The 14,820-nt window shown below is 36.2% G+C and overlaps 1 protein-coding gene, 1 long non-coding RNA gene and 1 other non-coding gene across 4 annotated transcripts; 1 reads left to right on the top strand and 2 right to left on the bottom strand.

Annotated features, from left to right (window-relative positions):
• The first annotated feature begins 350 nt into the window (after positions 1–350).
• Positions 351–14,137, top strand: LOC148792239 (sucrose synthase 7-like). Of its 2 annotated transcripts, none has more exons than XM_088902359.1 (16): positions 351–527; positions 2,703–2,835; positions 2,988–3,142; positions 3,452–3,644; positions 3,743–3,861; positions 3,975–4,191; positions 4,272–4,367; positions 4,452–4,625; positions 4,735–4,851; positions 4,930–5,096; positions 5,462–5,686; positions 5,927–6,493; positions 6,637–6,775; positions 6,867–6,943; positions 7,425–7,499; positions 7,612–14,137. In XM_088902359.1, the coding sequence occupies exons 1-16, from the start codon at positions 469–471 to the stop codon at positions 7,856–7,858; spliced, it is 2,760 nt and encodes a 919-aa protein (XP_088758485.1). In that variant the 5' UTR covers positions 351–468; the 3' UTR covers positions 7,859–14,137. The 2 variants fall into 2 exon arrangements, with proteins under 2 accessions (XP_088758485.1, XP_010270734.1); XM_010272432.3 differs by lacking the exon at positions 351–527 and adding an exon at positions 1,458–2,607.
• On the bottom strand, positions 5,215–12,669 carry LOC104606966 (uncharacterized). Its single transcript, XR_016085106.1, has 4 exons — positions 12,520–12,669; positions 6,147–6,378; positions 5,715–5,816; positions 5,215–5,637 (listed from the first exon to the last, which is right to left on the bottom strand). It is a non-coding gene; the product is annotated as an uncharacterized LOC104606966 (long non-coding RNA).
• LOC148792240 (small nucleolar RNA Z103) lies at positions 13,744–13,844 on the bottom strand. The gene has a single exon (XR_016071001.1). It is a non-coding gene; the product is annotated as a small nucleolar RNA Z103 (small nucleolar RNA).
• Positions 14,138–14,820: the final 683 nt, after the last annotated feature.

The raw sequence follows: 14,820 nt of genomic DNA, 5'->3' as shown, positions 1-14,820 counted from the left end.
AGTATGAACATATCCTGATTTATCAAATTCCCAATAGGATTTAAGGGCTTTGAAATAAGAATTCCACAAACTCTGATTCCTTGTTTTTGAGGGATTTGAGGGGTTTGATACCGTTTTACAAACCAGATTGGACTGGCAGTTGAATCGTTTGACCCACGAACTGGTTATATCTCCAGGCCGGTTTTGAGTACATAGAGCCATCTTTTTGGATAAAACTGTTGAATTAGCCAAAGAACCACTGACCCAGGCGGTTAAACCACTAAATCATCCAATCCGGGCAGTGGTTCACAGTTCAATAAAATATTTATTTCTTTTAAAGGATCATTAACAGAGAAAAAATGTGATGTAGAGATGGGAGGGAGAGACGCGATCTCAGGTTTGAGATCACTAAAATCAGAGAGAGCGAAAGAGATTGGAGAGAAACTGTCTAAGATCTGAGAAAGAAAGACCAGAAAGGGTTGGGGGAAAATGTTGCAGCTGCTGTCTATAGCCACTGCTGCCATCATCATCGCTGGTGAACATCACCGGTGAGCATTGCCTCCTCCCCCTCCTCCTCCATCTTCCTTCCTTCCTACTTTTTTTTTCTGTTCTTTTCTTTTCTTCTTTTCTTTCCGTTAGATTAGGATGGTCGAACCACTGACTCGAAAACTGGTGGTCAGAGAGTAGTACCGTTTCCAATTTGATTTTTTAAAACATTGGTTGATACTATCTGTGGTGGGTTAAATAAAATGAAAATTTTGGCTATTACAATAAGAGATTGATATGAACTTAGGAGTAGCTCCAATAAGTGAGAAATTAGGTAAGATGATTTGACCACATGCATAATATAAGTTGATTTATTAGGTAAGAAGAATTGATTTATTATAAGTTGAAGGGAGTAAAAGGATGTGCGAAATAACAATAATAAATGATTTAAGAGCCAATAATACAACCATGTATATGGTGTTAAACAGAATTAATGGAATAGCAAAAAAGGATTGATGATTATAACAATGAAAGAAAGCAAATTTTGGCTATTACAACTTTATAGTCAGCAACTATTTGTGCAAGGGTTGCCAGGGATGGAGTCTCTATATAACTTGATGAATGTAAGACTATTATCCAAAGCTGGCCTAAGAATCTGAGAAGGAATTAAATGGTTAATTTTATCGGCAAATTTTTGCTACTTTTGTTGTGATAGACTTGGAACTAATTAAAAAGTCAGAAAGCAGATTAGATAAAACATTATAGCTGTTTTTGGCTGTGGGACCGCCAATTATTTGCTCTGCACCAATCATAAATGCAACTAAGACTGTGTTTGGTTGCGATGCAAATGAATTCATGTTAATGCAAAATTATGACAGTGCAAATGATTTGAGTGTAAATTCTGACTTAATTTTGTTTTAAATTTAAGCTTATTTTGTTTGATTATAATACAAATGTGTATTGAAATAAATTAAAATATGAAGCAGAATAAAGTAAAACATAAAACAAAATTAAATAAGAATTTGCATTTTTTTCATTTGCACTAGTACAAATAAAATTGCACTGTACATATTTATATTTGTATTCCTTCCAAACTGAGCATTAAGTGCAAATTTTGATTTATTTCTGTTCAAGTTTTTGGTTCATCTTATTTGTTTCCATTGCAAATGAAGTAAAATTAAACCTGAAACAAAAATGAGATAAAGCCCAAAGCAAAAGTGCAAATGAACTCCCATTCTGAGCCTAATGGTTTGAACTCCCATACTTTCGCATCAGTGCAAATGAAATTGCACTGAACTGACAGGGTGGAGCGGGTTATAGTCCTCAATTCTTTTCAGGGTATAGCCGATTAGATCTTTTATATAGATCCCAAATCCCATTCATCTGACGGTCAAAGATTTCCTGTCGCACGTGCTACAGATAAGGCCCATAGATCCTTGTCTGAATCCTCCTCTACTGGAACTCATGCCAGTCCCGAGGGATGCACGTGTAGAGAGCTGACTTGGAGTATCATAATTGAATCTACAGCTAGACTTCCCTACTCTCTTTCTGAGAAAAATAACTGATTTTAACGGTCAGCAACACAAATGAAAGAATTAAAGAAGAAAAGAAAAGAATAAAACCCATTTCATAAGTCGTGCATCACGCCCCCACAAATTCCTTCCCCAAATTTACAAACTTGAAAAGCATGAAACAGAGCCAATTTACTTCAGACAAAGGATCTCTTCACGGTGATGAATTCCTTTCTAGCCTCAAATCTTTCTCTCCAATCCTAACCAAGGAATGTGCTTTCTCCTATTCCTTCACCCTGCCACTCTGACTCCATTGCCAGCAAGAAAACTCTTAATCCTGATCACTAAACTTGTACAGACTAAAAGGAAACTACTACATTAGCTTTAATCTTATTGAAAAATCAATCAAATCAAGCTAAACCCATCTCTATAAATTGCCCAAGTTCTGGTCTTGTCCAACCATAAGTGTCCTGCAACTCTTCCCAGAATTCAGATAGATCTTTTCAAGCTTCTTTCTCCTACCTGGTCCAATGGCTTCTGGGTCAAGTTTCAAACTATCAGACTCCATTGCTGCCAGCATGCCCGAGGCCTTGAGGCAAAGCCAGTACTATATGAAGAGATGCTTTACAACGTATGTCAAGATTTCCCTGCTTCATTGTCCTCTGTCCTATTAAATTTGATAGTGGAGAAGATTCTTGTTCTAATGCATTGACATCTGAAAAACAGGTATGTCTCCAAGGGAAGGAGGTTGATGAAGCGCCAACAACTAATGGATGAAATGGAGAAGACAATAGAAGATAAGCTTGAAAAAACCCAAGTCTTGGAGGACTTCCTTGGTTACATCCTGTCTTCCACTCAGGTATATATCAACCTCTCTCTCTCCCTATCTATCTATATGTCTACCTACCTACCTATCTATCTCTCTATCTATCTATCTATCTCTATCTCTGTTTCATTTTCAATATTTCATGGTTGACCACCTATATCCAAATAATTTTCTAAAAATCACAGGAGGCAGCTGTTGTTCCACCTTGCATTGCATTTGCAGTCAGGCCCAATCCTGGATCCTGGGAATTTGTTAAGGTGAATGCTGATGATTTAGGAGTAGATGCAATAACTTCTTCAGAGTACTTGAAATTTAAAGAAACGATCTTTGATGAGAAATGGTAAGCCCCCTTAACATATTAGTGTTTTAAAATTGACTCACCCTCATATTGCCAATTTTGAACATTGCAACCCGTTGTACACTTGAATAACCCTTCCAAAACAGGCCTAAACAAATTATTGGATTACCTGAGTTTTCATCTAATTGCCCAATAATTGAAGTAACTACCCTTAAGATACTAAATTCATCCAAATTATATCATATCTTCACCATCTTTTCAGAAGTGATGTGCTACTCATGAATTTTCAAAACCCAATGTCATTCACAATCTTAAAGCTTTAGGGGTTCAATAATATCACATAACATACAGGGCAACTGATGAAAATGCATTGGAAGTGGATTTTGGAGCACTTGATTTCTCCATGCCTCAACTGAGCTTATCTTCTTCAATTGGTAATGGAGCTAACTTCATCTCGAAGTTCATGGCATACAAGATAAGGAAACATGCTAAGAGTGCAAATCCATTAGTGGACTACTTAATTGCTCTTAATCATCAAGGAGAGGTACAGAAACAAGATAACCTAACAAGGAACAACCTGCTAATTCTCACATTATATATGGCAGCTATTAATCAATTCCTCTTCGGGTTGAAATTTTTCAGAATCTTATGATCAATGAGACTCTCAACACAGTTGAAAAGCTTCAAACAGCATTGATATTAGCTGATGTATTCCTCTCTTCAAATCCCAAAGATGCACCATATCAGAATTTTGAACAGAGGTATACTATACTTTTCACATTGGTTCTTCATACACTTACATGAACATCAACTTGTAGGCCGTAAAACGTGTTTGTTTTTTCTTATCTTGTGTTAAATCATTTGTACTTTCCAGACTTGCTGAATGGGGTTTCGAGAAAGGATGGGGAGATACCGCAGAAACTGTAAAAGAGACAATGAGATCACTCTCAGAGGTCCTCCAAGCACCAGACCCACTGAACATGGAGAAGTTCTTCAGTAGGCTTCCAACAATTTTCGATGTCGTAATCTTCTCTCCCCATGGATACTTTGGCCAAGCTGATGTCCTTGGCTTGCCAGATACTGGTGGACAGGTATAACTACGGCCAATAATACCAATAAATTTTCATTCATTGTCAATGAATAAGGTTAATGCATCTGTTATTTTAAACAGGTGGTTTACATTTTGGATCAAGTAAGGGCCTTGGAGGAGGAATTGCTCCTTAGAATTAAGAAGCAAGGCCTATATATCAAGCCTCAGATTCTTGTGGTAAGTTAGAATCACTAAAGAATCATATTACGCATAAGTACATTATGTATAGAATAGAATTTATACTTATTGCTTCCTATACAGGTTACAAGACTTATACCAGATGCTCGAGGAACAAAATGCAACCAGGAGTTGGAACCAATCCTTGACACAAAGCACTCCCACATCCTTCGTGTCCCTTTCAGAACAGAAAAAGGTGTCCTACGCCAGTGGGTTTCTCGCTTTGATATTTACCCCTACCTTGAGAGGTTTACTCAGGCAAGTACCCATTGATTCACAAACTTCAGTCTTAGCTTATGCTTCTTTTGTTTCTAAATTCTAATGCAAACCTTATTCATCAATTTTCTGATCTTTCTTGAATTCCTAGGATGCCACTGCCAAGATCCTTGACCATTTTGAAGGGAAACCGGACCTTATTATTGGGAACTACACTGATGGAAACTTGGTGGCATCACTAATGGCAAGCAAACTTGGGATAACTCAGGTCTGATAGTTGATCATTCTTAGGAAAATTGCTAGATTACTATGTTAGAAATTACTGACTTGAGGGTCTCAAAAATAGGGAACCATTGCACACGCTCTGGAGAAGACAAAGTATGAAGACTCAGATATCAAGTGGAAAGAACTAGATGCTAAATATCATTTCTCATGTCAGTTTACAGCTGACGTCATTTCCATGAATACTACTGATTTCATCATCACAAGCACATATCAGGAAATTGCAGGAAGGTTAGACATTAAACCACATTTCAGATTTTTAATCTCCTACTACAGAATCTAAAACCTAGTTGATAATCTTTCAGGCGTATAGAGAGTATATAGAATTTAGCTAGGAAGGATAGAACTGTTTTATTGACTGGCACAGCACAATTATTAAGTACTTATCAAGAAAACACAATTATTAAGTAAACAAGTTTTTGAAAACGTTGGGAGAATTGTGGCAACAATTTTGTGCTGTTATCTACATTTACTATTTTTGCAAGTTTACCATTCAGAAAAAAACATGGAAAGAGACTTAATTGAAATTCAACTAATTCCAAGTGAAATACCATCTATAACAACTAACTTCAGGCTTTTTTTTTCTCTCTCTGCAGTAAAGACAGGCCTGGACAGTATGAAAGTCATGCTGCATTTACACTACCAGGGCTCTGTCGAATTGTCTCAGGCATCAACGTCTTCGATCCCAAATTCAACATTGCTGCCCCTGGGGCTGATCAATCCGTGTACTTCCCTTACGCACAAAAGCAAAAGCGGCTGACCTCATTTCATTCTGCAATTGAAGAACTACTCTACAGTAAGGAGGATAATGATGAACACATGTGAGTCTCCCGGTTAGAATTCATTTACCTCAAACACATGTAGACAAATATGTAGCAAACACTGTGACACCAAAATATGGCATGCCATGTCTAGCATCTTAAGTATGACTTTCTGCATATGCTACTTACCCTGCATAATTTAACTGGTAAGTTTAAAATCTGTCTTTTGTACACTATAACAAAGGAAGAAACTGATAGTATATCAGGAAGTTTCTAACATTCAAACCATTCCTGGAATAGTGGGTTTCTAGAGGACAGGAAAAAGCCCATTATCTTCTCAATGGCAAGGCTCGATATTGTGAAGAATATTACAGGATTAACTGAGTGGTTTGGGAAGAACAAGAGGCTGAGGAATTTGGTTAATTTAGTTGTTGTAGCTGGATTCTTTGACCCATCCAAATCAAAAGACAGAGAAGAAATTGCAGAAATAAAAAAGATGCACAGCCTGATAGACAAGTACCAACTTAAGGGTCAGATCCGATGGATAGCAGCTCAGACCGATCGATTCCGGAATGCAGAACTGTACCGCTGCATTGCTGATACAAAGGGTGCTTTTGTACAGCCTGCTTTATATGAAGCATTCGGCCTTACAGTGATTGAGGCAATGAACTGTGGACTGCCAACCTTTGCAACCAATCAAGGAGGCCCAGCAGAAATCATTGTTGATGGGGTTTCAGGATTCCACATTGATCCTAACAATGGAGATGAATCAAGCAATAAGATTGCTGATTTCTTTGAGAAGTGCAAGGAGGATGTTGAAAACTGGAGAAAGATATCCATAGCTGGTCTTCAACGCATATATGAATGGTAACTAAAAGAGCCTATTACTTTTTATTTACTATATATATAATGCAGAAATCAAAGCTCAAAAAAGACACATATTGATTGTTAGCATACAATATTTATAGCTTATTTTCTCTTCTTCATTTTCTTTTGATGGATCTTTGCAGCTACACATGGAAGATTTATGCAAACAAATTGTTGAACATGGGATCCATTTACAGCTTCTGGAAACAATTGAACAAAGAACAGAAGCAAGCCAAACAAAGATACCTTCAAATGTTCTACAATCTCCAATTTAGAAACTTGGTGAGTTGGTTTACTTAGCTTTTAGGTATTAATTAATAGTTGAGAATGTACCAATAAGTGCTTATTTTTATTGCTGTTGACTTCATTGCAGGTAAAGAATGTACCAATACCAAGTGATGAACCCCAACAACCGCCAGCTCCAAAGCCAAAACCCCAGACAACACAAAGGCATGTTAACTCCATCATGTAGCAACTAAAACATACCAACCTTGTAAAAATATACTTAGGGTCAGTTTGGTTTGCAGGAATAGGGGTCTGGAATCGGAATTGGAATGGGCTATTCCGATTCCAACTGTTTGGTTGGGTGGAATCGGAATCCCATTCCCATTCCTGCTGGAATGGCATTCCCCCATTTGAGGGAATGGCCATTTCCTGTCCCTCCCTTGGGAATGAAATCCCATTCCTGCTGATTTTAATTCCCATTCCCATTCTTGTCTGAACCAAACAGACTATGGGAATGGACCATTCCGATTTCGATTCTGACTACGAACCAAACGGACCCTTAGTTAATTATGTCTCTCAGATTTTCTTCATATTAGTCTGAAAATAGAAGGAACTATCTGCAAAATTGAACTACTTGTCTCATTTCTTTTATAAATTTTTCTTCTAACTATTTACATGGTTGTTTCTTCTGTGTTTATGAAACCAGACGCACATCTTCTCAACGACAAAGTAATGACAATCCCAATCAAATCAACCCAAGATTCCTCCTACTCTCAATGGGGTAATCGCTTATTTGAACAATTTAAATGACTTGTAGGATGTTCAGTCAATTCCTGAATCACATTGGTCTTAGGATTCTATCCTGCTTCAACTCAAAAGAGTATTCCTTGCAGGAATGAGGGTACAGAGATCAATAGTAAAGAGCCAGCGATCAAAAAACTAGTGTCAGAAAGTTCAGAGACCAACTATGAAGATTCAAAGATCAATAAAGAAACCAAGCATGAAGAGGATAATATCAAGCAGCTTGGGTCCCCAAGTAGCAGTCAAGCTTGTCCCAATGGGCGTTGGCAGTGCTTCCTTTTTCTTTCTCTTTTCATCTCTTACATTTTAATAAGGTTGTACCGTCATATCTTTGCCTAACAGCAACTGATCTGATGCATCTAGTAAACTTGTAATGTGTCATGATCTGAATTTTATAATAAAACATGTTGTATCATTCCAAATAAGCTAATTCATTATGGGATCAATAGGACTCTTGCAGTTTCAATTTTGTTTCCATATGAATATCACCAAATGTGAATTTTCTATACAGAAACAGTATAAGATTGTGAATTATCTTTGAGAAATAGTTGGTTTGAGCTTGCATCAAAATGAACTGCCAAGGAATCAAATCAATAATTCAGCATGAAACCCAAAGAGTGACTTGAAGAGAATAAAACTAACTTGAGCCTTCCATAAAAAACAAAAGTCCATAACAACCATATGTACAGTGGAAAGTCATTTTAGTATTTTATAGTATATCAGTTCAGTTAATCCAACTACCAATACTGCCCCATTAATCACCAAAGCAAAGAAAATGCTGGCCATAAAAGAGCCAAGCCTGAAGCACACAAACCATTCAAAATTGTTGGGGAAATGCTTATAAATGGTTTTATATATTCTCTCTTAATAGTAAGTAGGTGGATTATTTATGTGAATCCTCTCAATTCAGTCATCTAATACATATTTATGATGAGATTATTTATGGTAAATTTAATGCTCCTTTTTTGTGGTACTATCAAGCACATCCATTTGTAGCCTATATGGAAGAGAGTTTTGTACACTTTGTTTTTTCATTGTTATAAATTTCCAGTGCTTCTTCCCTTCAACTCAATATGATTTCTACCGTTCATTGTTGTATGAAATACTTGACTCAATTTCCTTTAACAAAGTGTTCCTTGAAAAAAAAAACTTGATTACTCAAAACATGTTAACTCTTATTCCTTTGAAGCTAGCACCAATCTCAAATGAAACATATGCAAACAACTGCAGATTCATCTTCAAGTCAGATGTGCTTAATTCCTCTTCCAGCTGCTCCCATCCACCACCTAAATCCCCTATAAATAAAGCCCTAAGGGAGTGTTCACCAATTTGTATGATTTTGATTTTTTATTTACTAAAATCGTTAGAAGTTAATTTGTAATATAATGAGCATAGAGGTGGAGAATATAAATGTTTAGAGTTGATGTTTTTGTTGGATATCAAGAAAATGTGTTTAAGAGTTCAAGGGCTCCAAGGAGATTCCAAGTTCCAACATGTGTCCTAGTTCAAGTTCTGTAAAGAGCTCTTAAGGTGGGGATAAAACAAGGCACACAATTACCAACAGAGGGATGACATAGTTGGCACAATAGCTGGTTCGTCATAGTAGATGTTAAACAGTGTGTATGCCCTCAGTTCCAACTGATGTATTGTGTATATTTTTGTTGGAATGAAAGAATTTCTATTTCATGTGTCACTACGTTGTTCTACTAAATCCCCTTAATTCATATAAGTATTATGTATGAGACCCCATAGTTATCATAATATGGACTTAAATTTTCAAACAACCAATGAATATACTTAGGAAAGTCTATTCTATCATTCTTATACTGCCTAAGGTGGCGAAGTAGTGGGTTTTAGCTGCTTCAATTGTGAACTAAGGTGTGAGGATGAGTGTTTACAGTAAACATTGAACTAGACCAAAATGTTCTTGGACTTTCTAACAAGTGAAACAACTAGGTGTTGTTTTTAATCCCTAGACTTGATATTGATATTAGATTGAATATTAGACTTGTCTATCTTTGATATGACAAATAGTGAGATCCTTTTAGGGTCAAATACCTTGGTATGTTGAGACATTCAATGATGATATATAGACTAATGATTAATATGATAAGGATCTGCTACTATGTTAAGATATAGAGAATATTTTATATAGCTTCCCCTTTGGAGTCTTGAATTTGTTGATAATATGATCATTTGAATCCTTAATGAAGAATCCATTGGTGTTGGAAGTTTGACACCATGTTATAAAGACAAAGAGGGAAAATGTGGTGTCTAATATAATTAGTAAAGAAATTAATTTCAAGTGATTAATTGGGATGTATTGACTTGATTATCACATAATGGGTTGAACCCATAGACTTGGGCCTTTAGCTTGTGACCTATTGGCTCTCCCTATAAGTTGTGGGTCACATGCCATACAAGCTATAATCTCCCAATTGGATGAGTGTTTTCCATAATTATTAAAGTGTTAATGGAAAATTAAAAGTCTCACATAAGAATCCAAGTCAAAACTATTCACTAGATAGTCTAGTATGATTAGGATTTGACTAGTTTAACTAGTTAATTAGATTTTAATTTAAAGGGTTGAATTAGGAGAGCAAGACTCTCTCCAACTTAATCGTATACATGTTAGGAATCATAAATAGACAAGGAGAGGGCTCTTGAATCCTTCCATAATCTATAAATTGGGACCAATAGGAGGGGATTGAACAATGAAAATCCTCCCCATCATTGTTGAAATGAATCCATGCTTGTGACACCTTTTTAGCAAAGGTTTTCGACCCCATTCGACCAAACCTGTTAGCCAATATTTCTAGCATTCTTATAAATAAATCTTTGTAGCATTGTTCTAGACTTATTTTGGGTCAAAAATATTTCACCCAAACTCATGTGAAAGGTCAAACTTATATTATTGTAAATTTTGGAAAAAATAAATATCCAAGACTGAAAGGTGAAAACACAGTTATACCATCTTCAATTAGTTGTAGTGATTTAGGAAGATTCAAGCTTGAGTGTGAGCACCACTTTGATTTTTGTACTATGGACATCATAATCAAGTACTAACTCAATCTTGACCCAAAAGATTTGATATTTCTTGGTCCAAGAACCCACACAATCTGAGAAGAAAAACCAGTTTTCTCTCTTATGTGATTTTAGCATTAGAGTTTCTATAAAATTTTGAAATTCCACCTTTCTAATTTTTGGAGTTTTTGCACAATATGATCATTAGATTACCATCTTTCAGTACAAACTTGGGAAAGCATCTTACTACCACTAGGGGTTGGGTGTAATGGATATGGGGTAGGTTGTACCAATCCCAAACTGATTATTAATCGAGACGATCATGCCTAACCCAATTGTTTATTTACGACAGTAAACAAAGACTCTGGATCTCCTGCCCACGAGAACTCTGCCCACGTCTACCCACAACACACTACCTTCCATGAATTGGGAACATCTCCCCCTGCATAATACTATGTAGAGGATGAGATGTTCTCCATATATGGCTGCAATAAACGTGGGCAGAGTTTGTGTGCAGGAGATCCAGACTCATAAACAAACACTTTATTTTTTTATATGGTGATCTATAATTATAAAAACGATTGCCTTGATAAAACCAGTGTTTTAACCAAAATTATCTCATAAAAACTATGAAATTTAGGCTCGGTTTGGAGTGAGTACAAATACAAATATGTAGAGTGCAAAACCTTATATTTTTTATGTATTTGTACTATACATATTTGTATTTATACTATGGGCAAATTTCTTAAACTATCCCTATTATTTACCTAATTGACAAACTGTACCCTTACAATATCCTTAAGTTTTTTTTTTTGTTTTTTTGCAGAAAAGCAAAATATCACATTTACCTTCAATTATTTCTCAAAATTTCAAAATAAAACCCAATTCATGACTGATCCATTTTTCAGATGGGATAAAAGGAGATAAGCAAATTTTTAGCAGAATAGGGGGTCTCCCTCTAGTTCATTCTTGGGTTTTTATAGGGCAATTATCCAAGGGTGAAGCCAACGGAACAGTACCAGCCAGTGGCCATGAAGAATAGCAAGAAAATTTTAGAGAAAGGTAGGGAGAGAAGAACTAATGGCCGTGAGCAATAACAGAACGACAAGAGTGGAAGAAAACCTGTGGTAGAAAACCTGTATTATGAGAAAATCTCTCTCTCGACCTGTGTACTCTCCCCCCTCCCCCTTTCTTTTTTCTTGTTTGTCATGGCGGTCAGCCATTCAGAGACGGAACTGTGGAAGGTCCTGCCTTTCCCTAAATCCAACAGGTACTTAGAGACCACCGACAAAAATAACATCTACTTCATGATGGCGGTCAACCATTTGGAGATGCCTAAATCCAACAAATAGTCTCTACTTACTTATATAGACCACCAGCAACAACAGCTTCGATAACATTAACTACCCTATTAATCACTACAACTCCATTAATCAAACTACCCCATTAATCCTTGCAATTCCATTAATCAACTATCCCATTAATGGCGATCTCTTACTGTAACTCTACAGTGACAAAAAATCGAATATCTCAACTCCATTTCTCTTGATTCAAATGGTCCCTAAGAATACTACACCGGCAGCGAGAAAAGATACCAATGCTTCGTGCAGTCTCAGTTGAAACTCATCGGGAACAAGAAGAATGACCCTAGAAACAGGGTACAAAAGACCTAGTTGCAGTAGATTGGAAACCGTGGAGATCTTCCTCATCAAAGAGTCGGATTGCAGTAGGGGAGTAATTAGTCAATTATCAAAAGGGGTTGAACTATGATATAGAAAAGATATCATATCTTAAAGCTCTTAAACCTGATAATCAATCAAGTATTATTTATCAAAATTCATGAGTGGATTTTGATTGATCAAGTGTTATTATAATAAAATATAACAAAAAATACAAGGCCAATCAACTTATAAGAGAAAGAACCAAATCCAACTAAATTATATTAATTAGGACAAAATCATAAAACCAGAACTTACCAGGGAGAGACTACGGTAACCCATGCCTCTAATTACCACAGAGAGACTATGGGTACATGAGTTTCACCCATGCCTCGAATTTTGGAAGAGTTCTGACTTAAGGATACCAAAAGCCTGCTTCAAACCTAGGCTTTTAGGTTGGGCTCATTTATATTTTCAAAAATTCAAAATGGATCTTTACAAGAGTTTCACCCATGCCTCCAATTTTGGAAGAATTCTGACTTGGGCTTTTAGGCTGGGCTCATTTATATTTTCAAAAATTCTGAATGGAACCTTTACAAGTTGTTAAACTAAACTAGTTGATTCCAATTGAAAATTCTGGTTTTTTCAACTAAGAGTAGTGGTGATGAACCAGAAACCGGTGATATCTGGTTTGATGGCAAAGCCGCCCAGAAGAACAAAAGACTGATACATCTACAGTGGTTCTATTTCATTTGAATGAAAAATAACGATAAAATAGTCTTTTTGCTAATTTTGTCAAGTGTTGGTGATGTACCAATCAGACTAGAAATCGGAGACATCTGATTTGATGGTTTAGGAGAACAAAAGGCTGATAGAAATGAACGGGAGCTTATTAGGTTAATTATCAGTTAATTATAACGGGAGCTTATTACGTTATCGTTATATTAAATAACGATAACATCTTATATTATTTTTAATTAAAATATAATTATGAATTTTAAATCCGATTTATGATGTAACGAGATGATAACGGTCGAAACGCTCGTATGTTGTTCTTGCATCTTTCTACTTCCCAGAGCATCTCTACTGATTGCCACAGAAAACCCCTGCATCTTCATCTGAACTAAAGTGAACAATTCATCCCCTTCCTTCTCCGGGCTTGTTACCCGTCCTAAAACAATATTAAAGAAACGTACTCCCAAATGAAGAACAATTTCTTCATGCTTAAACCATCGATGATCCAAAAGTTCTATATTTCGACAAGACTGGCTTCGATCAATGGCCTTCCTTACGATTTCTTTTTGGATAAACAAACAGTTGAAAAACGCGACAAAATATCGAAAATTTTTCGAGTATTGAATCTCCACTAAACAAGATGAGAAGATTAAAGCAAGCACAATTTAAACAGAGTCGATCAGTGGAGAAACTTGCACCTAATACCACAGAAGTCAGAAAACCCCGGATAGTAATAAAGCGTAAAAACTTGTAAAACCAACAACATAATAATAGAAAATATTGTTTTGATGTAATAATAGTAGGTGGATGGATCAGGTTTCTGGCTTGGATCTTCTCCAAAGAGAAGAATAATCAAAAGCTCAGTATAATCAGAGTCGATCATCTGGGGAAAGGATCATCACTTCCAACCACCATTAACAAGATGAAAAAGTAACTGTTTCTGCTATCAAAGACACTTGAATCTTAGGGCTTATAAAACACCTATCAGTGTCGGCTCTCACACAACACCAATCAAGAGATAGATCGAAAAAAACTCCAAACCCCCAGTGGAAATAGTCCAAAAGCACCTGAAAATTAAACCAAAACCTTAGGCTAACAACAAGAGAGAGTAATAGAAAATTCGCAAATGGCATGGAGGAAACAATTGAGAAGAGATGGACATAAAAACCCTACAGAATGAGAGAGGGAGAGAGATGCTGACTTGGAGATTTGGGACTGAAGCCTGTTATTTATAGAGTAAGAATTGAAAACCCTAAACGTAATCGCAATATAAAAGATTAAAAGGGTGGTGTTTTGGTGCCACGTGTACGTCTACGATTAAGTCTTTCATTTCATTCCAAGAGAAGCGTTTAGGGCATCAAGGATAAAAAGGTCAACTGGGCAGCCTGGGCCTGGGCCTGGGCTCAAGACATTGGTGATTGCATGAGCCGACAGATTATAGCGGATTATGGTCCTCATTGCTCATCAGGTCAAATGACTCAAATCAGGACCTTACATCAACTCCATTATCGCTCAAATTGTCTATAGATCTAGAAGATATTTGGAACCGATAGGCATTTATTCAATAAAGACTATTATATAGGTGTCATTTCAGCATTTCTCTCATTATACAAATTCATATGCATAGATATTTACAAAACTGGGCATTGATTTATGTGTGTATTATCGTTTAGGGAAGTTTCATTTTAGTGCTTTTCCTAATGGGTATGTTTTTATTCACTGTTTTACTGATAAGGTGCCTAATAACACCTAGTAGCACCTATGTGTCAAAAAATGGATACATTATTGTTTTTCTCGATTTTACAATTAAATCAAATACAAAATATTTAACGAATAAACGTCCACAATTCTAAACACATACCTAAATGACTCCAGCTTATCATA

Source organism: Nelumbo nucifera, chromosome 4 (genome assembly GCF_055504915.1).
Source record: "Nelumbo nucifera cultivar China Antique chromosome 4, China Antique-T2T, whole genome shotgun sequence".
In the NCBI taxonomy this organism is placed as follows: Eukaryota; Viridiplantae; Streptophyta; class Magnoliopsida; order Proteales; family Nelumbonaceae; genus Nelumbo; species Nelumbo nucifera.
Note: the sequence above shows the minus strand (reverse complement) of the source record. Positions and strands in the feature narration are given on the sequence as shown.